Source organism: Elephas maximus, chromosome 7 (assembly GCF_024166365.1).
Source record: "Elephas maximus indicus isolate mEleMax1 chromosome 7, mEleMax1 primary haplotype, whole genome shotgun sequence".
Classification (NCBI taxonomy): Eukaryota; Metazoa; Chordata; class Mammalia; order Proboscidea; family Elephantidae; genus Elephas; species Elephas maximus.
Window position 1 is genome coordinate 136,124,522 of NC_064825.1, and position 22,278 is coordinate 136,146,799.

Sequence of the window (22,278 nt, forward strand, 5' to 3'; positions counted from 1 at the left end):
GACCTGGACTTGGCTCAGGGGGGCTACAGCAGGCTTTCCTACTGGAGCTGTGGTTAGGGACAGGGCTATTCAGAGATGGAGCTTGGGTAGGGACCTGGTAAGCTGACCCCCCTGGAGAGGGCCTGCCACTGGGGGACTGGGAGTTGCAAGGCGACAGGGCAGGGAGGTGAGGGCTAGGTTAGGTTTGGGTTAGGGACAAAAGTCTGGGTATGGCGGGGCTTGGAATGAGGACAGGGCTTGGTGAGGGGACGGAGAGGCTCTGGGGCACCTGGACTTTGTGTGTGCAGGGGGGCTTGGTGACTGTCAAGAGACCAGGGGCTGGGACTCCATGGGAGGGGCAAGGGCTCTGAAAGGGGCTGGGGGAATAGGGCTCAGAAAAAGCAGGTCCTTGCAGCAGGACAAGGGAGCTGGGGTGGTGCGCAGGGAGGATAGGGCTGGGAGAGGAGAGGGGGCTCCGGAAGGCTGGTGGGGACGCTCAGTGGTATGCCGGGGCGCGGCGGGCATGGGGCGATGGGGGCGCTCAAGCCCTGCGCTGTCGAGGGTCCAGCTTCCGGCCTGGGCACCCGGCCCCCGCCCTCCCTCGCGGCGGCGCGGCCGGCGGAGGAGGCGGGGATCAGCGCGCCCGCCGCCGCCTGTGAGTCAGGCTCTGGGCTGCACCGCGGCGGCCGGCCTGCGCTGAGGAGCGGAGGCGCCGATCCCGCGTCCGGCCCTCCCCAAGGTTGAGCCTGGACCAGCCTGGGCTGACGGACAGCGGCCGCGGAACGACAAAAGGACGCGCAGCCAGAGGCGCAGGGGCCGGCCGCAGCGGAACCGCCAGTAGGTGAGAGCGCCCTGCGCGGCTGCGGCACCGGGCCGGGCTCCGGGGGCGCGGGGCCTCGGCCGCAGACCCCTGGCCCGCCTTGGGGCGCGTCGGGCAGTGGGGACCCCGGGGCGCCGGGGGGGCGCGGGCGCCTTAGTGCCTTTTTGGAGAAGTGTTTGCTTCGCAGAGTGTCATTGTGCGTCTGTTGGTGGCACCGGTGAGTGGATCCCTGAGAGTGTGCGCGCTTGGGGTCTGAGCACTTCTCTGGGCCGGGATCGGTGCGGGGGACGCGCGCGCTAGGAGCCCCGCAGCTGTGCTCATCCTCGGGCAACAGTGTCTGAGCAGTGTGTCCACGCTGCGCGTCACAGTGGGGAGTTGTTTACCTGACTATGCCTCTGAGCGCGGGGGCGGGGTGTGCCCAGGGTCTGGGAGCCGGCAGGTGATGAAGGTGTTTGTGTAGAAGCATGTCAGCGTGTGTCTGCCGGCAGGTGACTTGGAGAGCTCTTCTCAGTTTGCAGCTAGTGGCTGGGGCAGTGTCACTGTGTGTGTGCGTCCCCGGTGTGGCACAGGACGTTGGGGGCACTGGGGTGCTGTTTATTGCAACAGTGTGCCAGTCAGTGTCGGCTGGGCGTGGGGGTTTGTGTTGTGCGTGTCTGTGGGTGAATGTTTGTGCGCAGATGGCAAGGCGATGAAAAGCCCCTGGTGTTCCTGCCAAGGCTACTGCAAAGGACTTTGGCATCAGCAGCGGGTGGCAGGCGGTGGCAGCACCAGGGGTGGGTGAGGGTTGCAGGTGGCAGGCTGGCAGCTGGCTGCCTGGGGGACTTCCATCTCCTTCAGGGCTATCCGCGGCCCAGTGGGGCGATGCTGCAGGGTGCAAGGGTGGGCGGTGCAGGGGAGGCAGGGCCCACCTCCTGCTTACTCTCACCCTCCCTCCAGGCCCAGGGCCCCCGCCCGTGCCCAGCCCCGCTGGGAGGCCCAGCCAGCACCACGGACGGCACCCAGGAAGCCCGAGTCCCCCTGGACGGGGCCTTCTGGATCCCGAGGCCCCCGGCTGGGTCTCCCAAAGGCTGCTTCGCCTGCGTGTCCAAGCCCCCCGCCCTGCAGGCTCCCGCCGCCCCGGCCCCTGAGCCCTTGGCCTCGCCCCCCATGGCGCCCACCCTGTTCCCCATGGAGTCCAAGAGCAGCAAGACAGACAGCGTGCGGGCCACGGGCGGCCCCCAGGCCTGCAAGCACTTGGCTGAGAAGAAGACCATGACGAACCCCACAACTGTCATCGAGATCTACCCCGACACCACGGAGGTGAACGACTACTACCTGTGGTCCATCTTCAACTTCGTCTACCTCAACTTCTGCTGCCTGGGCTTCATCGCCCTGGCCTACTCCCTCAAAGTGAGCCCCCACCTGGGTGGGAGGCAGGGTCATGGCTCACTACCCTGCTCTCCTTGCTCCCCAGGGAGCCCATGGGGGAGCAGGTGCAGCCAAGGGGCTGAGGGGTATGAAAGGGGAAAAGAAGGGACCTGCCTGCAGGATCCAGGTGCCGGCTGGTAGGTCCAGGGAGGGGCTGCCCTGTCCGGGCCTGAGCCAGCCTGAGCTCCCAGGGTGTGGGGTCAGGGCCAGGCTCCCTGTACCGCTGGATTAGCAGAGCCTTTGGGGACGGGGTACAGACCGAGAGTCCTGTCCTCTGGACAGCCCCTTCCCCAGGACAGATGGAATTGAGTCTGGGGGAGGGGAGAGGGCCTGGAATCCCTCCGCCTGGAGACTGTGGGGAGGCCGGTGCCAGCACTGACGCAACCTGGCTGGTGATTTCATGGAGCCCCAGGCAGACTGAGTGGGAATCCCAGCCAGGGTTCTCTCTCATACACCACTTCTAGACGACCCACCCCAGCAGCAGGGGAGCCTTGGGGAAGAGTTGTGTGAGTGTGACACCCCCTCCCCCGCCCCGCACCCTTCGCCTCCACAAGAGGCTGACTGGGAGCAGGGTAGGGCCCATAGCGCTGATCCCCCAGCCCGCAGGGCAAAGTAGAGAGAATGACCAGAGCTGGCCAGAGGGAGGCTGGGGTGCGTCCACATCCGGGGGGAATCCCAGCCCTGTGGGTCCAACCAGCAGGGGATGGGGGCAATGCTTGGGCTCAGCGCCCCTCCCCTGTGACTCTGGAGAGTTTGGTTCACGTTCGACCACATCATCACGTTCCCTGGAGCCTAGATTCCAGCGTCCAAGGCTGGATGCGTTTCCCTGATTGCAGCCACCCTCGAGGTGGAGGCGATGGGGGTGGGGTACAGACATGGAGGGAGGAGGGGCTGCACAGAAAGGCTCAGCTGCGCCCTGCCCCAGCGTCACACGCCGAGCCACCTGGCTTCCCTGTCCTCCTCCTCCTGGCTCATCCTTCACCCCTGTTGCCATCACTCACACCTCCGTCTTCAGGCCTGAGGACCCGGCCCTGGACTCTGCCGCCAGGAGCTGTGTGTGTGTGTGTGTGTGTGTGTGTGTGTGTGTGTGTGCATGCATGTGTGTGCACGTGCCCATGTACGTGTGTGCTCTGAGGATGCAGCACAGGGAAGAGGACCCTGAAGCTGGGGAGCAGACCCGGCCAGCCTGTCACCTGGCTCCCCAGGCCTGTGTTGAGTAGAGGGCACAGTGGCGGGGCCAGCGAGGGGCACTGCCCCTGGTCCCCTCTCACCGTGTCCTGCCAGCGGCCTGCAGACATGGGTCTGGCTTTGTGGCTCCTGCCCAGAAGCCATCCCCTCCTCCCCTTGGCTCTGGCTGTGGCCGGCCGGCTGGCACGGGGCAGGCCCATCTGGCAGGGCTGGCGGGTGGTTGCCTGGCAGGCAGGGTTGTAGGTAGGTCACAGGCCCTGAATGGCAGGGTCTGTGATGGGGGGTGGAGTGAGGCTGGAGCTTCTGAGGAGCAGGAGAGAGCTCACCACGCCAACACATTGGGGCTGCCCTCCTGTGCAGGGCAGCCTGGGGGGCAGCGAGGGCAGACCAACTTTGGAGCTTTCCTGGGGGCAGGGGCAAGGTGAGCCCGCCTCCACCTCGGGCAGAGAGTTGGAGGGAACTGGCTGGCTCGGACTTTTGCACCTGGGAATTGTCCACCTGCCCCTCCAGCTGCCTGTCCCTGAGCCTGCTGGGCCTGCCACCATCTGCAGCCAGTTGTGGGCACTTGCAAGGGCACCAGGCGAGCTCGGGGTCAGAGGCCTTGGCTCAAACCCCAGCTCAGTCTCTTAAGAGCAGGGAAGCCTTGGTCCACCTCCTCCCCTTCCCAAGCCCCTGCTCCCTTATCTGCTTGAAAACAAATCGAAACAAACTAGCATTGAAGTAGGCACACATGACGCGGGCAGAGGCCGAGAACCAGTGGACGGAAACTGGACGTCATGTCCCTGCTGGCCTCCGGTCCATCCATCCACCCATTAAGCCATTGGCCCTCCCACTGTACACCCCTGTGGCCAACTCAGGCTCTGCTGGCTGAGTCTGGAAGGCAGATGGGAGACCTGGTCCACTCAGCCGCGTGCCCGGGGAGGCAGAGACACAAAAAGCCAATTCTCCATTCATTGCAGCCACCAGAAGCAGCTCCATTCCCCAGCCTCATAGTGGCCACTGGTTCCTGTTGTTGGCTGGACAAAGTCCAGACTCCTTATCTCAATATTCAAGGCCCCTTCAACCCTTGTCCTGCCCTCCCCTCTCCACTCAACACCTGCTGCCCAGGCATCCTGTGGACTTGTGTGCGGGATGTGTGTACCTGGGTTTGCAAGAGCTGTTCCCTCAGCCTGCAGAACTTTTGTGAGACCCGGGTCTCTTTTCTGTGACACCTTCACTGACTCCCTCAGGCTGATTCCCCCTGCCCCCCGGAGACTCCTCGCCCGGGGTACAGCTCTCCCTGTGCTGGTCACGTCCGCCCACTCCACCAGACTTGTCCCTTCCTCGCAGCAGGGGCAGGGCTGACCAAAGCAGGGGCTGGAAGAATGTCTGCCGAGTGCGTGAGTGGGCAAGGACACGTGGCAAGATGGATGAACGCCAAGGGCTTCAGAAAAGGAAGAGCTCTCCCCCAGTTTAGGGCGAAGTGGAGGAGCAGCTAGAGGAGACTCCAGGAGGAGTCAGCATTTTCACTGGGCTCTCGAGGACGGACAAATGGACAGGCAACCAGATGAGAAAATAGCATGAATGAAGACATGGGGGTGGGCAGTTTGGGGGTAATGACAAGCCCCCCTGTTCTCTGTGGGGGCCAGTAGAAGATAGTCCTGGGAAGGCAGGCTGAGGCCGTGTAGGGAAGGAGCTGGAAAACCATTGTGAGCGATTTGGATTTCACAGTAAGGGAAACATGGAAGGGAACAGTGTGATCTGTAGCCAGTGCGAGGAAGAGAGAAGAGGAGTCTAGAGGTGAAGAGGAGGCAGGGTACTGGTGAGGGGTCCAGGTGAGAGAGCATGTGGCTTGGAGGAGGGTAGGGGTAGTGGGCAGGAGGGGAGGTGCAGATGTATCCAGGACATGGCAGCTGCTTGATAGGAGCCAGGAGACCCTGAGAATGCCAGTGATGGGGGGTCAGAAAGAATTGATTGGGGGGAGGGTGCTGTATCAGGTTTTGAATATACATATTTGCCCACTCCTTCTGTTCTGAATATCGCCACCATCCATCCATCCATCCTGTACTCTCTTTCATACTTGTCTTTCCCCATTCCCACCCTTTTATCCTTCAACTCATCCATTCATATAATCAATCCAATATCATTTTTTCTTCATTTTCTTTCCTTCCAAATATCAGCCAACCTCATCTATCCGTTCGTCTATCAATGCATTCATTTATCCACATTATTGTTTTCCCTCCCTTTATTCCTTTACCTTCCTCCCTGTCTTCCACCCCAAATGCTGAATTCATTAGTTTGCCCATCCATCTATCTGTCCATACATACATTCTTGCATCGGTTCATCTGTGTTCACTATGTCCATGGATTTCACTCATCCATTACATACCCGTCCACATACTGAACGTTCATTCATCGTGAATCCATCCATACATTCATCTGTCTTTCCAACCATCTATCCATTTTCCTTCCTTTCTTCCCTCCCTCCTGATTTCCTTTGCTGCTTCAATTCATCCCTGAATACCATAAATTAATTTGCCAAATTATTTGTCCATTCCAACACATCCATCCACAGACCCATTCATCTTTTCATACACAATCTGTCCTTCTTCCCTTCTTCCTATTTTCTTTGAGTTTTTCCACTCCACCCACCTACTATCTGTTCATCCATACTTCTGTCCTCCTTCTACCCATCTCTTCCATTTTCCGGGTGTCCTGCATAGCCATGTACCCAATCGTTCATGGTGGCTCTGATTTAGATCATGGGTTTGAGTCCTGGCCTCACCGCATGCTAGCAGTGGAACCTTAAGTTAAGTAGCTACATCTATCTGTGCCTCAGTTTGTTCTTCTGTAAAAAAGGGGGTGTACCTTCCTCAGAGTGTTGTTGAGGGACTCAACTGAGGATTAGCAGAGAGAATTAACTGGGTCAAGACAGTAATGCCATTAGCACAGTACCATACACACAGTAAATTCTTTTGTTATGATTATTACATTCTCATTCTCCGTTCCTCCCTTCATCCCCTCTAGCCATTCACCTACCCTGTCTATGATTTTATACAGTCATTCAGACATCCATCAACTTCCCTCAAATATCTGTTTTTTCTCAGCTATATGTCCCTTTGACCATCTTCCTCCTTCTATTTCCTCTTCCCTCTCTTCTTGCCTCCCTTCCTCACTTTTACTTGTCTAAAAAAAAAAAAATTTTTTTTTTCTCACCCATTGATTTATTCATCCACATGTTCTTGTTGTTAGGTGCTGTCGGGTTGGTTCCGACCCATAGCGACCCTATGCACAACAGAACGAAACATTGCCCGGTCCTGAGCCATCCTTACAACCGGTGTTATGCTTGAGCTCATTGTTGCAGCCACTGTGTCAACCCACCTCAATGAGGGTCTTCCTCTTTTCCGCTGACCCTGTATTCTGCCAAGCAAGATGTCCTTCTCCAGGGACTGATCCCTCCTGACAACATGTCCAAAGTATGTAAGACGCAGTCTCGCCATCCTTGCTTCTAAGGAGCAATCTGGTTGTACTTCTTCCAAGACAGATTTGTTCATTCTTTTGGCAGTCCGTGGTATACTCAATATCCTTCGCCAACACCACAATTCAAAGGTGTCAATTCCTCTTCGGTCTTCCTTATTCATTGTCCAGCTTTCACATGCATGTGATGTGATTGAAAATACCATGGCTTGGGTCAGGAGCACCGTAGTCCTCAAAGTGACATCTTTGCTCTTCAACACTTTAAAGAGGTTCTTTGCAGCAGATTTACCCAATGCAATGCATCTTTTGATTTCTTGACTGCTGCTTCCGTGGCTGTTGATTGTGGATCCAAGTAAAATGAAATCCTTGACAACTTCAATCTTTTCTCCGTTTACCATGATGTTGCTTGTTGGTCCAGTTGTGAGGATTTTTATTTTCTTCATGTTGAGGTGTAATCCATACTGAAGGCTGTGGTCTTTGATCTTCATTAGTAAGCGCTTCAAGTCCTCTTCACTTTCAGCAAGAAATGTTGTGTCATAACGCAGGTTGTTAATGAGTCTTTCTCCAATCCTGATGCCCCGTTCTTCTTCATATAGTCCAGCTTCTAGTATTATTTGCTCAGCATACAGATTCAATAGGTATGGTGAAAGGATACAACTCTGATGCACACCTTTCCTGACTTTAAACCAATCAGTATCCCCTTGTTCTTTCCGAACAACTGCCTCTTGATCTATGTAAAGGTTCCTCATGAGCACAATTAAGTGTTCTGGAATTCCCATTCTTCGCAGTGTTATCCATAGTTTGTTATGATCCACACAGTTGAATGCCTTTGCATAATCAATAAAACACAGGTAAACATCCTTCTGGTGTTCTCTGCTTTCAGCCAGGATCCATCTGACATCAGCAATGATATCCCTGGTTCCACGTCCTCTCCTGAAACCGGCCTGAATTTCTGGCACTTCCCTGTCGATATACTGCTGCAGCCGTTTTTGAATGATCTTCAGCAAAATTTTGCTTACGTGTGATATTAATGATATTGTTCTATAATTTCTGCATTCGGTTGAATCATCTTTCTTGGGAATGGGCATAAATATGGATCTCTTCCAGTCAGTTGGCCAGGAAGCTGTCTTCCATATTTCTTGGCATAACGAGGGAGCACCTCCAGCGCTGCACCTGTGTGTTGAAACACCTTGATTGATATTCCGTCACTTCCTGGAGCCTTGTTTTTCATCAATGCCTTCAGAGCATAGTGATGCGGATGTACTCACCCACCCTCTTCCCAACTTGGTCATTTCCGTCTCATACTCACACCACGTGCCTCATGTTACACTGCGTCTGCCCATCAGTTATCCTTCCCTCCTTCACTTTTATCCATAGATGTACCCTGTTTATTGTTGTTAGTTGTCATCAGGTTGCCTCTGACTCATGGCGATCTTATGTACAAAAGAACGAAACGTTGCCTGATCCTGCATCGTTCTCATAATTGCTGGAATGTTCAAGTCCATCATGGTGGCTGTTGTGCTAGTCCATCTCACCAAAGGTCTCCCTTGCCATCATTGGTCCTCTGCTTCCCCAAACACAATGTCCTCCTTCAGTGATTGGTCTTTCTTGATGATGTGTTCAAAACAAGCAAGCAAGTTGGATAATGTTCTGTTGTAATCCAGGTTTTCTTGGCTAATCTTTGGAAGTATATCACCAGGCCTTTCTTTCTCATTTGTCTTAGTCTGGAAGCTCCACTGAAACCTGTCCACTATGGGTGACCCTGATGCCGGCAGCATAGCTTCCAGTATCTTAGCAACATGTAAGCCACTGCACTATGAGAAACTGACAGACAGGTGGTGGCCCTATTTATCAGTTAATTCAGTTATCCATCCAGCCATCCATCTATTTATCCTTTTATTCATCCACCCATCCATCCATCCACCCATCCATCCACCCACCCACCCACCCACCCACCCACCCACCCACCCATCCATCCATCCATCCATCCATCCATCCATCCATCCATCCATCCATCCATCCATCCATCCATCCATCCATCCATCCATCCATCCATCCATCCATCCATCCATCCATCCATCCATCCATCCATCCATCCATCCATCCATCCATCCATCCATCCATCCATCCATCCACCCATCCATCCATCCGTCTTTTCTCTTTTTTCATTTCTTCCACTCATTTGTCCAACCTATGTATTCCTCTAAGGAGCTCTGGTGGTACATTGATTAAGCGCTTGGCTGCTAACCAAAAGATCAATGGTTTAAACCCACCAGGAGAAGATCAATGGTTTAAACCACTCTGCAGGAGAAAGGTATGGCAGTCTGCTTCTGTAAACAGCCTTGGAAACCCTACTGGGCAGTTCTACTCTGCCCTATAGGGTTGCTATGAGTTGGAATCAATTCAACAGTGGCGTTTTTGGTTTTTTGGTATGTATTTCTCTTGCCTTCTTCTTATTACTTTATGCATACATCATCACCCCATTCCTCTAATTCTCTCCCGCCTATCCATCCACTCCATTCGTCCTCGTTTATCTAGTTTATCCACACACCTGTCTTGAATTTGTTTAATCTCTTCTTCCCTCTTCCTCCCCATTCACCTTTCTGTCCATCAGCTCACACTCCATCTATGTCTTCATTCATCTTCCATCACTTTGATTATCATGCCTGTCCTTCTGCCATCTCGTCCTCCCTCTCTTACACGTCAATATCATACCCATTCATCAAGCTGTCTAGTCAGTCACCTGATTATCAGTTCATCCAAAATCCCCAACATCCTTCCACTACTCATCCGTTTATGACATAGGCAGTAAGAAGTTATCAATGCCAAGCAATATACAGTCACTGCCCATAAGGAGCTTATATTCCTAGTGGAGGAGTCAGACAGTATTAAAACTCCCGGTGACACATGTTGGGTGGTGACATCAGCTATGAGAATAAATGGAGCAGGGCAGGGAGATTGGAGTGATATTTTATCTGGGACTGTCAAGGAGGGCCTCTCTGATGAAATGAGCGTAAGCCTGAATTCATGAAGCAATCATAAGTGTGCCTGGGGAAGAGTGTTCCAGGAAGAGGGAGCATATTGAAAAGACCCAGAGGCAAAGTCAGGTTTGATGGCCTGTATGGCTGGAATGGGTGGTGGGAAGTCATAGGAGTTGAGACCACAGAGGTAGCTGAGGGACCAGGCCACGTAGACCTTTAAGCCGTGTAAGGATTTCGTAATCCTTGTAAGGATTTTATCTTTTACTTTGAGCGAGATGGGAAACCATTGGAGAGTTTTAAACAATGGAGCAATGTTAATGTGGCTTACGTTTAAAAAGTTTACCCTTGCTGCAATGAGTCAGAACTGACTCGACTGCAATGGGTTTGGTTTTACACTTGCTGCTGTGTGGAGAATAGACTGTAAGGATACAAGGGGCTGGGGGTGGGGGTGGGGGTGGGGAAGGGTGGAGATTGTCTTAGTTATCTAGTGCTGCAACAACAGAAATACCTTAAGTGGATGGCTTTAACAAAGAGAAATTTATTCTTTCACAGTCTAGGAGGCTAGAAGTCTGAATTCAGAGTGCCGGCTCCAGGTGGAGGCTTTCTCTGTCGGCTCTGAGGGAAGGTCCTTGTTATCAATCTAGGAGTTTTTCGGCACAGGGACCCCAGGTCCAAAGGACGCGCACTACTGGCTCTTCTTGCTTGGTGGTAATGAGGTCCCCACGTCTCTCTGCTGGCTTCTCTCTTTTATATCTCAAAAGATTGATTTAAGATACAACTTAGTCTTATAGATTGAGTCCTGCCTCATCAACGTTACTGCCTCTAATTCTGCCTCATTAATATCATACACATAGAGGAAAATCACATCAGATGACAAACTAGTGGACAGTCACACAATACTGGGAATCATGGTCTAGCCAAGTTGGCACACATTTTGGGGGAACACAATTCAATCCATAACAGAGTCCAAATCGAAGGCTGTTGCGTTAGTCAAGGCTTGGAGCACAGGAGTAGGAATAGAGGGTTAACACTGGTCGTCTGTGATATATTTTAAAGAAAAAGCCAGCAGGCTATCCCAATGGATTGGACGTAGAGTGGGGCAAACAGAGAAGATCCAAAGATTACTCCAAGGATATCCATTTGACCCACTGGAAGAATGGAAGTGCCATTTATACAAATGAGGAGGACCGTAGGAGGATTGATTTTGTGGGGGGAAATATCTTCACTCACCTTGTCCACCCATCAGTGCATGAGCCCTTTCAACTACCCACCCATGTAGCCTGCAGCCACCTATTTATCGTCTTTCCTTCTACCATTTCAATTCCACACTCTCAGTCATCCCTATATTCATTCAGCCATTCACCAGCTAAATTCATATTTCCACTTAGGCATCATCCAACTTCTCTTTCTTCTCCCACTCCTTCTACTGTTAACCCATCAACCTCATACATTACTCCATTCATCTATCCACCCACCCAGCTATCATCTATTTTTTTCTCCTCCCTGGCTTCATCCGCGTTTCCCCTTACCCATTAATAGTACTGATAACAACACCAACAGATAACAATCACCACAAAACAATAAATATTTGTTGACCTCTTAGTGTGTTATAAGCATGATTCTAAGCAGTTCTCATTAAAAAAAGTAAAGAGTTCCCATTAGTCAATTTCAACTTGTGGTGACCCCATGTGTTTCAGAGTAGAACTGTGCTCCACAGAGTTTTCAAGGCTGTGACATTTCAGAAGTGAATTGCCAGGCCTTTCTTCCAAGGGGTCTCTGGGTGGGTTTGAACTGCCTGTCTTTCAGTTTGTAGTCAAGCGCTCATCTATTTGCACCACCCAGGAACTCCAAGCACGTCCATTATTTCATTTAGTAATAAAAACCCTGAGATAGGTGCCATTCATTTTACAGTTGAGTAAACTGAGGCTCAGAGATGCAAAGCAACCTCCTCGAGGTCACCGCCTAGTAAACAGTGGACCCAAACCTTGAACCCAAGCATGTTTCTTGAGCCCTTGCTTCTAATCACTATGATTTTTCCATCCACTCATCCCCCTTCCTCTTTTTTATCCATTTTCCTGAACTTTCTGTCTCTCAGCTTATCCATTTATTTATCCAATTTATTTATCTATCCTTTCTGTTGTTGTGGTCGTTAGTTGCTGTTGAGTCAATTCCAACTCACTGCGACCCCATGTGTAGATCTACCCCATAGTAGATCTGCTCCATGGGGTTTTCAAGTCTATGACCTTTCAGAAACAAAGCGCCAAGTCTGTCTCCCAGGGCACCTCTGGGTGGGTTTGAACCACCAAACCTTTTGGCTGGTAGTCAAGTGATTAACCCTTTGTGCTATCCAGGGACTCCTTTCTACTGCTTCCCATTCTTTCTAGCTATCCACTTAACCCTCTATCAATATATCTAATCATTCATCCATTAAAACTTCTATTCATCAACCCTTTGTCTCTCTTTTTTCTCTTCTTTCTACTGCGTGTCCAGTCATCCCATCATCCATCCATTTCCCATTCCTCCATCCCTTCTTCCCTTTCTTTCATTTATTCATGTATCCCATTCATTCACCTCCAAATCAAGTTGCCTGTTTATCTATTTATATATTATCCCTCCCTCTTATTTCTTCTGTCACTTTCCTCCAATTATCCATTATATACATACATATAGCTACCTGTTGAGCCAGCATCAATTCAGCTATCACCCTTTGCTCATCCTTCCTCTTTTTCTTTCACAATTCGTCAATATGGCCATCTAATCAAAGTATTAAAAAAATACATTCATAAAATAACTGTCCTCCATCTCCCCATCAGTCCATCCATCTGCACATGCATTTTCCTCCCTTTTCTTGCTTTGAAGGACTCACCTAACTATCCACCCATAAGTCTACCCACTCACTTGCCCTTCTCCTCCTTTTTCAGCCACCCAACACAAGCCATCCTCCTCTTTACCTGCACCGTCATGAACCCATCTATGGACTCCATTCCTCCATGTTCTGCTCATCTCACCACCACTATCATCCATCCCTTTGTCTTATTTCTGCTTCTCTGACCACTCAGGCTCTTTTCCTGTTGCTTCTCGTATCCCTGATCTTTTAACATTGGGGTACCCCAGAGCTCAGTCCTTGGTCCTCTTCTTTTCTTTGCACACTCACTCCAGCCTCATGGTTTTAAATACCATCCGTATGCTGGCATATCTTTATATCTCCAGTTTAGGCTACAGATTCATAAAAACTGCCTATTGAAAAATTCTATCTATATGCCTAGAAGACATTTCCCACTTAGCATATCAGAAATAGAATGGCTAAACTAGCCCCAAACCTACTCCCCAAAACACCATGAGATTATCTCAAACCTCACTCTTCTAAAAGAAAGACCTGGTACTTCCAAAAAATAGCCATTGAAAACCCTATGGAGCACAGTTCTACTCTGACACGCGTGGGGTTGCCATGAGTGGGAATTGACTCGACGGCGAACAGTGGTGGTGAAATCCATACCCCACATCTGACCTCAGTAAATACGTTCAGCTCTGCCTTCAAAATACATTCAGAAACCGACCCGGTCTTAACACATTCACTGATCCCACCCTGTCCAAACCACCGTGATCACTCACCTGGACTATTAAATTAGCCTATTTTCTGCTTTTGCTCAGCTTCTGCTTTTGCCCTCTTCAATCTGTTCTTACCACAGCAGCCAGAATTGCCATTGTTAGAACGTGTTAGGTCGTGTCAGTTTTCCTCTCAAAATTAGTCCTAAAAGTCATTCACAAACCCTGCACACCTGCTCCTCGACATTTACCTCTCTCATCTCAACTTGTTCCCTTTCCCTGGTGTGCTCTGGCCTCCTGGCTGCTCCCCACACCTGGCGCCCCCCACCTCAGAGCTTTGCACTTGGCTGGCATACTTCCCCACAGACAAGCTGAGTCTCTCACATTGTTCACGTTCTTACACAGATAACCCCTCTCAGTAGGATTTTCCCTGCCACCTCACTTCTCATTCCCCTTATCCTCTTCAATTTTCTTCTTGGCACATTCAACACATTACATATTTTACTTGCTCATTGTTTTCTCCTTAGAATGTAAGGTCCTTGAGGACAGGGACTTTGTTTTCACTTTTTTTATAACCAAGACCTAGAACAGCAGCTACTCAGACCAGACACTGAATATTTATACATCGATTGATTGAATGAGTTAGCTAATCTGTCTGTTCACCTACCATCCATTGGTCTACCCTATAATTAATCCATCCAACCACCTCTCCTCCTTTCCATTTACCACATGTTCTACCCTTCCAAAGTAATTCATAGCTGCATCTTTCTGCTTGTCCCAACGATTCAGCATACATTCATAAATCTGCCCGCCCATTTGTCCTGCCCATCAGCATATATTCCTGTATCCATAGAGCAGTCTGTTCCATCCATTGGACGTATATTCATATATCCATCTACCCACCTGTGCCACCTCTCCACCATGCAGTCATACATTCTATCCATTTGACATATATTTATCCATCTATGTACCTCTCTACTCATCTAGCACAGTCATATATCTATTTATTTGCCTGCCCAACCTGTCGGGAATACATTTCTATATCCATCTATCCACCAGTTCCAACTATCCTGCATGTACTTGTACATCTGTGTATTTGTATATTCATATGTCTACCCACCTGTCCCTTCTGTTCAACATACATTCATATATCCACTTACCTACCTGTCCAACATACATTCCTCTATCCACGTATTCCATGGATAGATCCATCCAGCATACATTCGTTTATCCATCTCTCTGCCTATCCTGCCTGTCTTAGTCATCTAGGGCTGCTATAACAGAAATACCACAAGTAGATGGTTTAACAAAGAGAATTTTATTCTCTCACAGTCCAATAGGCTAGAAGTCCAAATTCAGGGCACCAGCTCCAGGGGAAGGCTTTCTCTCTCTGTCAGCTCTGGAGGAAGGTCCTTGTTATCAGTCTTCCCTTGGTCTGGGAGCATCTCAGCACAGGAACCTCAGGTTCAAAGGACATGCTCTGCCCCCAGAGCTGCTTTCGTGGTGGTATGAGGCCCCCACTCTCTGCTAGCTTCCCTTTCCTTTGATAAAAGGTGCAGGCCACACCCCAAGGAAAGTCCCTTTACATTGGATCAGGCAGGTGACCTGGTAATGGTGTTACAATCCCGCCTTAATCCTTTTTAACATAAAATTACAATTCCACCCTAATCCTCTCTAATCACAAAATAGAGGACAACCACATGATGTGGGGACTCATGGCCCAGCCAAACTGATACGTATTTTGGGGGGACATAATTCAATCCATTACGCTGCCTTACAGCACACATTTCTGTGTTAATTTCTCTTTCCCATGCATGTAGTATACATTCATGCATCCTTTTCATCATCCATGCATCTACCTAATCAAAGCAGCTCTCCAGTCCTCATCTTTCCTTATCTCTTTAACCCCCAACCACCATTCCCAATCCATTCACTCACCCACCTGCCTTCCAGCTTTCTTCCCTCCAATTTATCCATCACTTTAACCATCCAACTACTTGCCCTCCCTCCATCGTTCCTCTCCTCATTCAGGGTGTCCAACAAAGAAATCATGACCAAGGATTTCTTTGAGCATTTCTGGGTGGTTTTATCACGAGAAAAATCACCAAATTAATAAATTAGAGAAGAATTGCATGTTTATCCTGTGGGGATTTCTCAACACAGTAATAGACTTCAGTAATAAAATGAACATCATAGTTAGTGGCGATTGTTAAGGCCAAGAATGAGACTTGGCTGCTCGTTACCAGTTCTATTCAGCATTTTCCTGGAAGTATCTGCCTCCATTATATAAGAGCTTTTTTTATGCCAGACACAATGCTAATGCTTCATATCTACCAACATATTAAGTCCTTTGAATAACCACATAATGCAAATAGTATTATTACCTCCATGTTACAGGTAAAGAACTGAGGCACAAAAAGGTTGTTAAAGTGTGTAAGGCTATACAGCTGTTGATTGGCAGAGTGGGATTCAAACCTAGGCAATGTGTCTCCAGGATTTGTGCTCCTAACCAATATGTTACACTGTCTAGGACTGAGGACCGAAAGGAAGTAATAGAACTGCTTTTATTTACAGTAGATATGATTTATTATGTAGAAGATTGGTCAGTCATCACAATTAGTAGATAGTTTAGCTGGATACAAAATCAATCTGCAATTATATTTTTATACACTATTAAAGTTCAGTTAGAAATGTAATTTAAAAATAGATATCACTTACATATAATGGCAACCAAAATAAATAGAATAAGATTAAATCTAATAAAAGATGTAGTAGCTCTTTCTGGAGAAATTATAATACTTTATTTAATAAAGACATCAAATAAGATAAGCGGGTAATGGAACATCTTCTTAGAAAGGACAAAATTCAGTGATGATGTCAGTCCTGTCCAAATTCACCAGAATAAAAACTGCATGAGGGCGTAGACTTTCTTCCTTCCTTCTTCCCTCCCCTGTTTCTTCCAACCTTGCTTCCTTTCCTCCCTCTGTCTCTCCATCTTCTTTGCCTAGTCTGTATAATCCTTCTTCCAAGTTACCCACTCACCAAGTTACTCCATTCCACTCCACTCCACTCCACTCCATTAGCTCTCTGTTCCTGGCTCCCTCCATCCACTGTTGTACGACTACAACTTCTCAGCTCTCCTTTTGTTCATTCTGCCCTTTTGCTTCACCCGTCTATCCGCCCACAAGACAATGCATCCACCCACTCATGCACTCTTCCTTCTGCCCAGGTATGTACCCACCAAAGTAACTACCCATATCTCCTTCTGTCCATCCGTTCTTCCTCCTCCTCTCTCCTGTCCACACTCCTAACCCACCCATCAAGTGGTCTAGACACCTGGCGGTCCACTCATCTGTCTTCCCACCCTCCTTCCTTTAGCTCAGCCTTGGTCTTTTGTCCATTCAACCATCCACCAATCTATCAGTGCAGAGAATCTCTCTTCCTTGCTCTCTTCATCTCTCTCCCTCCTCTTTCTCTTCTTCCCCCTAGGTTTTGGTTTTGACTTTGCATTTGTTTGGATTTTGTGGAAGGGGAAAAGGTTGAGGAGAGGGGAAACCCAAGACATCCTGGATAGAGGGTAGCATGCTCCTCAGGGACCTCTCTTTGCAACCAGAGGAGCTGGGAAACTCATCCAGCACTGCCCACTGTCTTCCCACGACTTCAGGGGCTCCAACTCACTCCCTTCACCTTAATATTCCTTCTCAGAGACCCCAGAGACCACCACCTGGCCTGTTTGTTCATAGCTGTCCATTCTCAAGGAACCCCAGGTAATTTTAAACTGTTGTTGTTAGGTGCCATTGAGTCAGTTCCAATTTGTAGCGACCCGTGTACAACAGACCAAAATGCTGCCTGGTCCTGCACCATCCTCACAATCATTGTTATGCTTGAGCCCATTGTTGTACCCACTGTGTCAATCCATCTTGTTGAGATTCTTCCTCTCTTTCACTGATCCTCTGCTTTACCAAGCATGATGTCCTTTTCCGGGGACTGAACCCTCCTGATAACACATCCAAACTCTGTGAAACAAAGTCTCATCAATCTTGCCTCTAAGGAGCATTCTGGCTTTACTTCTTCCAAGACAGATTTGTTCGTGCTTCTGGCAGTCCAAGTTATCTTCAATATTCTTTGCCAACAACATGATTCAAAGGAGTCAATTCTTCTTCGGTCTTCCTTATTCATCACACAGCTTTGCCCATGTGTATGAGGTAATTGAAAACACCATGGCTTGAGTCAGGCTCATCTTAGTTCCCAAAGTGACATCTTTGCTTTTTAACATTTTAAAGAGATCTTTTGCAGCAGATTTTCCCAATGCAATATGTCATTTGATTTTAACTCCTGCTTCCATGGGCATTAATTGTGGATCCAAGTAAAACGAAATCCTCGACAACTTCAATATTTTTTCCGTTTACCATGATGTCACTTTATTGGTCCAGTTGTAAGGATTTTTTTCTTTATGTGAGGTGTAATCCATGCTGAAGACTGTAGTCTTTGATCTTCATCAGTAAGTGCTTCAAGTCCTCTTCACTTTCAGCAAGCAAGCTTGTGTCATCTGCATAATGCAGGTTGCTAATGAGTTTTCCTCCAATCCTGATGCCCGTTTTTCTTCACATAGTCCATCTTTTCAGATTATTTGCTCAGCAAACAGATTGAATAAGTATGGTGAAAGGATACAACCCTGACCCATGCCTTTCCTTACTTTAAACCATGCAGTATCACCTTGTTCTGTTCGAACAACTGTCTCTTGGTCTATGTACAGGTTCTTCATGAGCACAGTTAAGTGTCCTGAAATTCCCATTCTTCGCAATGTTATCCATGATTTGTTATGATCTACCCAGTCAGATGCCTTTGCATAGTCAATAAAATACAGGTAAACATCTTTCTGGTATTCTCTGCTTTCAGCCAGGATCCGTTTGACATCAGCAATGATATCCCTGGTTCCACGTCCTCTTCTGAAACCAGCCTGAATTTCTGGCAGTTCCCTGTCGATATACTGCTACAGCCGTTTTTGAATGATCTTCAGCAAAATTTTGCTTGCGTGTGATATGAATGATATTGTTCTATAATTTCCACATTTGGTGGGATCACCTTTCTTGGGAATAGGCATAAATACGGATCTCTTCCAGTCACTTGGCCAGGAAGCTGTCTTCCATATTTCTTGGCATAACGAGTGAGCACCTCCAGTGCTGCATCTGTTCGTTGAAACATCTCAACTGGTATTCCATGAATTCCTGGAGCCTTGTTTTTCGCCCGTGTCTTCAGTGCAGCTTGGACTTCTTCCTTTAGAACTACTGGTTCTTGATCATATGCTACCTCCTGAAATGGTTAAATGTCGGCCAATTATTTTTGGTACAGTGACTCTGGTTGTACTTCTTCTAAGACAGATTTGTTCGTTCCTTTGGCACTCCATGGTATATTCAATATTCTTCACCAACACCGCAATTCAAAGGCGTCAACTCTTCTTCGGTCTTCCTTATTCATTGTCCAGCTTTCACATGCATATGATGCGATTGAAAATACTATAGCTTGGGTCAGGCGCACCTTAGTTTTCAAGGTGACATCTTTGCTCTTCAAGCAAAGAAGTACAACCAGAATGCTCCTTAGAAGCAAGGATGGCGAGACTGTGTCTTACGTACTTTGGACATGTTGTCAGGAGGGATCAGTCCCTGGAGAAGGACATCATGCTTGGCAGAGTACAGGGTCAGCAGAAAAGAGGAAGACCCTTAACGAGGTGGATTGACACAGTGGCTGCAACAATGGGCTCAAGCATAACAACGATTGTAAGGATGGCGCAGGACTGGGCAGTGTTTCGTTCTGTTGTACATAGGGTCGTTATGAGTCGGAACCGACTCGACGGCACCTAACAACAACAACAACACAGTGATTCTGTGCATTCCTTCCATCTTGTTTTGATGCTTCCTGCATTGCTCAGTATTCCGTCATATAACCCTTCAGTATTGCAACTCCAGGCTTGAATTTTTTCTTCAGTTGTTTCAGCTTGAGAAATGCTAAACGTGTTCTTCCCTTTTGGTTTTCTTTCTCCAGGTCTTTGCACATGTCACTATAATAGTTTACTTTGTCTTCTCAAGCCACCCCTTGAAATTTTAAACTAGGTAGGATTAATCATAATTAGGACATATTTGTGTTGCCCCACCCTCCAATCACATAAAGACCCCAAGAGCTAACTTCTTTTTATTAAATAATTTCTGACTTACAGAAAAATTGCAAAAAAAGAAAAAAAACCCAAAGAATCCCTATCTACCCTTCACCCACCACTACCACTAGTTCCCGTCAAGTCAACTCCAATTCATGGTCAGAGTAGAACTGTGCTCCATAGGGTTTTCCGTGAATCTTTTTTGGAAGTAGGTTGCCAGGCCTTTCTTCTGAGGCACCAACCTTATGGTCAGCAGCCGAGTGCATTAACAGTTTGCTCCACCCAGAGACTCCCACCTTCACCTAGATGTCCCCAAATGTTCACAGTTTACCATATTTGCTTCTCCTTCTTGCTCTGTGAATACCTGTTATTTATTTCCTGAGCTGTTTGAGAGTCAGTAGCAGACACAATGCCCCAGGCTCCTGCGTATTTCAGTGAGTATCTCCCCAGGGTAAAGGGGTTCTCTGGCAGAATCACAGTGCTGCTGTAAACACTCAGGAGGTTGGCACTGCCATCTAACACCCTCTCTGCTCTCGCACCCTCCCGACCGCTCCCTTTGCACACCCCTCCGCTCCGGCTGCAGGTTCGGGACAAGAAGCTTCTCAACGACCTGAATGGGGCTGTGGAGGACGCCAAGACCGCCCGGCTGTTCAACATCACCAGCTCCGCCCTGGCCGCCTCCTGCATCATCCTTGTCTTCATCTTCCTGCGGTACCCGCTCACCGACTACTGAGGCCCTGGGAGCACCGCTGGCCATGGAGACGGAGCCCTGAGAGATGATGGTTTTCAGGGCCCAGGAGGCACAGGATACAGCGAGGCTGGGACTGAGCAGGCGTCTCTCTGGGGCCAACCCAAGGTTATGAAGCAGACAGAGAGACCATCAGAAGCTAAGTCCAACGAGGGGGCAGTGAGTGTTCCCCCGCCTGCCCTCTCTGCCCCTGGCCCTCTGCCCCTGCCTGTTCCTGGGTTCCTAGTTCTGTCCCTTGTCCTTGGGCCTGTTCTTGTGCTGCCCCCCGACCCCGGCTTCCAATGGCTGCCCCTGCCCCCATCCCCCTTCTCAGGCCCCCAGGGCCCCCAAACCCCTGACACCCAGTAAGAAGGCCTTATGTGGGAGATTCCCAGTATGGGGGGCTGCCAGCGTCTGGGGACTCGGTGTGTCCCCCCCACCCCTCCCGTCTCCTCCCAAGCTGTGATCTTGCTCAGAGCCCTTGTATCTGTGAACTTTCAATAAACTTCCTGCCCAGATCCAGCCCAGCCTCTGTCTCCTGCCCCGGGCAGAGCACGGAGGGAAATTCAGAGCTATGGAAGCCTTCCTCAGGCACTGCCTGGTGGGCCAGGACTCAGGGCTGCATCGTGGCTAACTTGACAGAGGAGAGCTGACCCTGTAGCCCCAGGGGTCTTCTGACTGCTGTACAAGGGAGGGGCTGGGAGGCTGCTGGAGGAAGGTGTAAAAGGGAGGGGCTGGGAGAGGGTGTCCCAAACACAAGTGCCCAAAGCAGCTGGCAGCTTCCTTGGAGGGTTGTAGGGGTGGGCAGCGTGAGCCCAGCCCCGACCTGGGCTGGAAGTTAGAGCCAGCAGACCAGATTCATCCCGGTCGGGGCAGGGGGAGCCGAGGCAGTGAGGGCAGAGCCCCTGCCCGGTTTCTGCCTATCCTGGAGCGCCCTTGGAACCTGGGGCGGCTTCCCTCATCTCCCTCAAGCCCATTCCTGATCTAGAAAGTGGGGAGACAACCTTCCCAGTCCTCGTAGTTGCTATGAAGACCAAGGAGGAAAAACGCCACTGTCTGGCCCTGAGTCTTGTATGGACATGTGGTGGCAGTACCAGCCCCCGGGAGCAGGGACGAGCTGACCCCATGGAGCTCGCAGAGCAGGGAGGTGGGGGGGCGGTGGTCAGGCATCATGGGGACACAGGTGGGCAGTCCTGATTCAGCTGGAGTCAGGGAAGTCAGCTAAGGATGCCGGTCAAAGGTGAGGGGCAGAGTGTGTCAGGGAGGAGAGATAGCCTGTGCAAACAGCCGGCTGCGAGGCTTGCCTGGGAGACAGGAAATTGTGAGCAGCCCCAGTGTAACCCAATCAAGGCACACAAGCTTTACCACCTGAGGGTCGCAGCATGCTTAGCAGGGAGAGATGGTGTCATGGGTTTAAAAGACTCCTGCTTCCCCACCTGGAACACCTGGGAGGTAGCCAGGGCCACGTGCTGAGATGGAAACAGGAAGGAGAAGACTTTGAGTGTGGGATCCTCCCAGGCCCCTGAGTGGACGTCTGAGAAGATGAGGGGACGTCTGAGAAGAGCCCTGGCTTTGCAGGCTCCCCAGGGAGCCGAGTGGCCTGAGCACAGGGGACTGCCCAGGAACCAGAGGACATCCTGTGATGGGAAGGCCTGAGATGCAATGAGGTCCCAGGGGAGGAGGAGGAGGAGAGCCAGGGATGGAGGGCTCGTGGGAGTCATGCTTGGAGAGGGCATGGCCAGAAGTACCCGCTGGACCTGGGGAGGTGGAGGTGCCTGGTGCCCACGTGGAAGTAATCTGGGGGAGAGGTGTGCGTGGAAGATGCCATAGGCGGATGAAGAGGTGGGGACGGAGGAAACGAAGTGAGTGTTAAAGCTGATTGTGAAGAGAGACGAGCCAGGAAATAGTCGCAGAAGAGTGTTAAGTGTAGAGTGTGTATTTCAGGGGTGATGGGAAGAACCAGGAGCCCCTGCATGGTGCAGACGGTGGATGGGCTCAGCTGCTAACCACAAGGTTGGAGGTT

At 49.9% G+C, this 22,278-nt stretch overlaps 1 protein-coding gene across 1 annotated transcript; it reads left to right on the forward strand.

Moving 5' to 3' along the window:
• The first annotated feature begins 510 nt into the window (after positions 1–510).
• On the forward strand, positions 511–20,488 carry IFITM10 (interferon induced transmembrane protein 10). The gene is made up of 4 exons (XM_049891882.1): positions 511–634; positions 752–987; positions 1,736–2,188; positions 20,112–20,488. The coding sequence occupies exons 1-4, from the start codon at positions 511–513 to the stop codon at positions 20,259–20,261; spliced, it is 963 nt and encodes a 320-aa protein (XP_049747839.1). The 3' UTR covers positions 20,262–20,488.
• Positions 20,489–22,278: the final 1,790 nt, after the last annotated feature.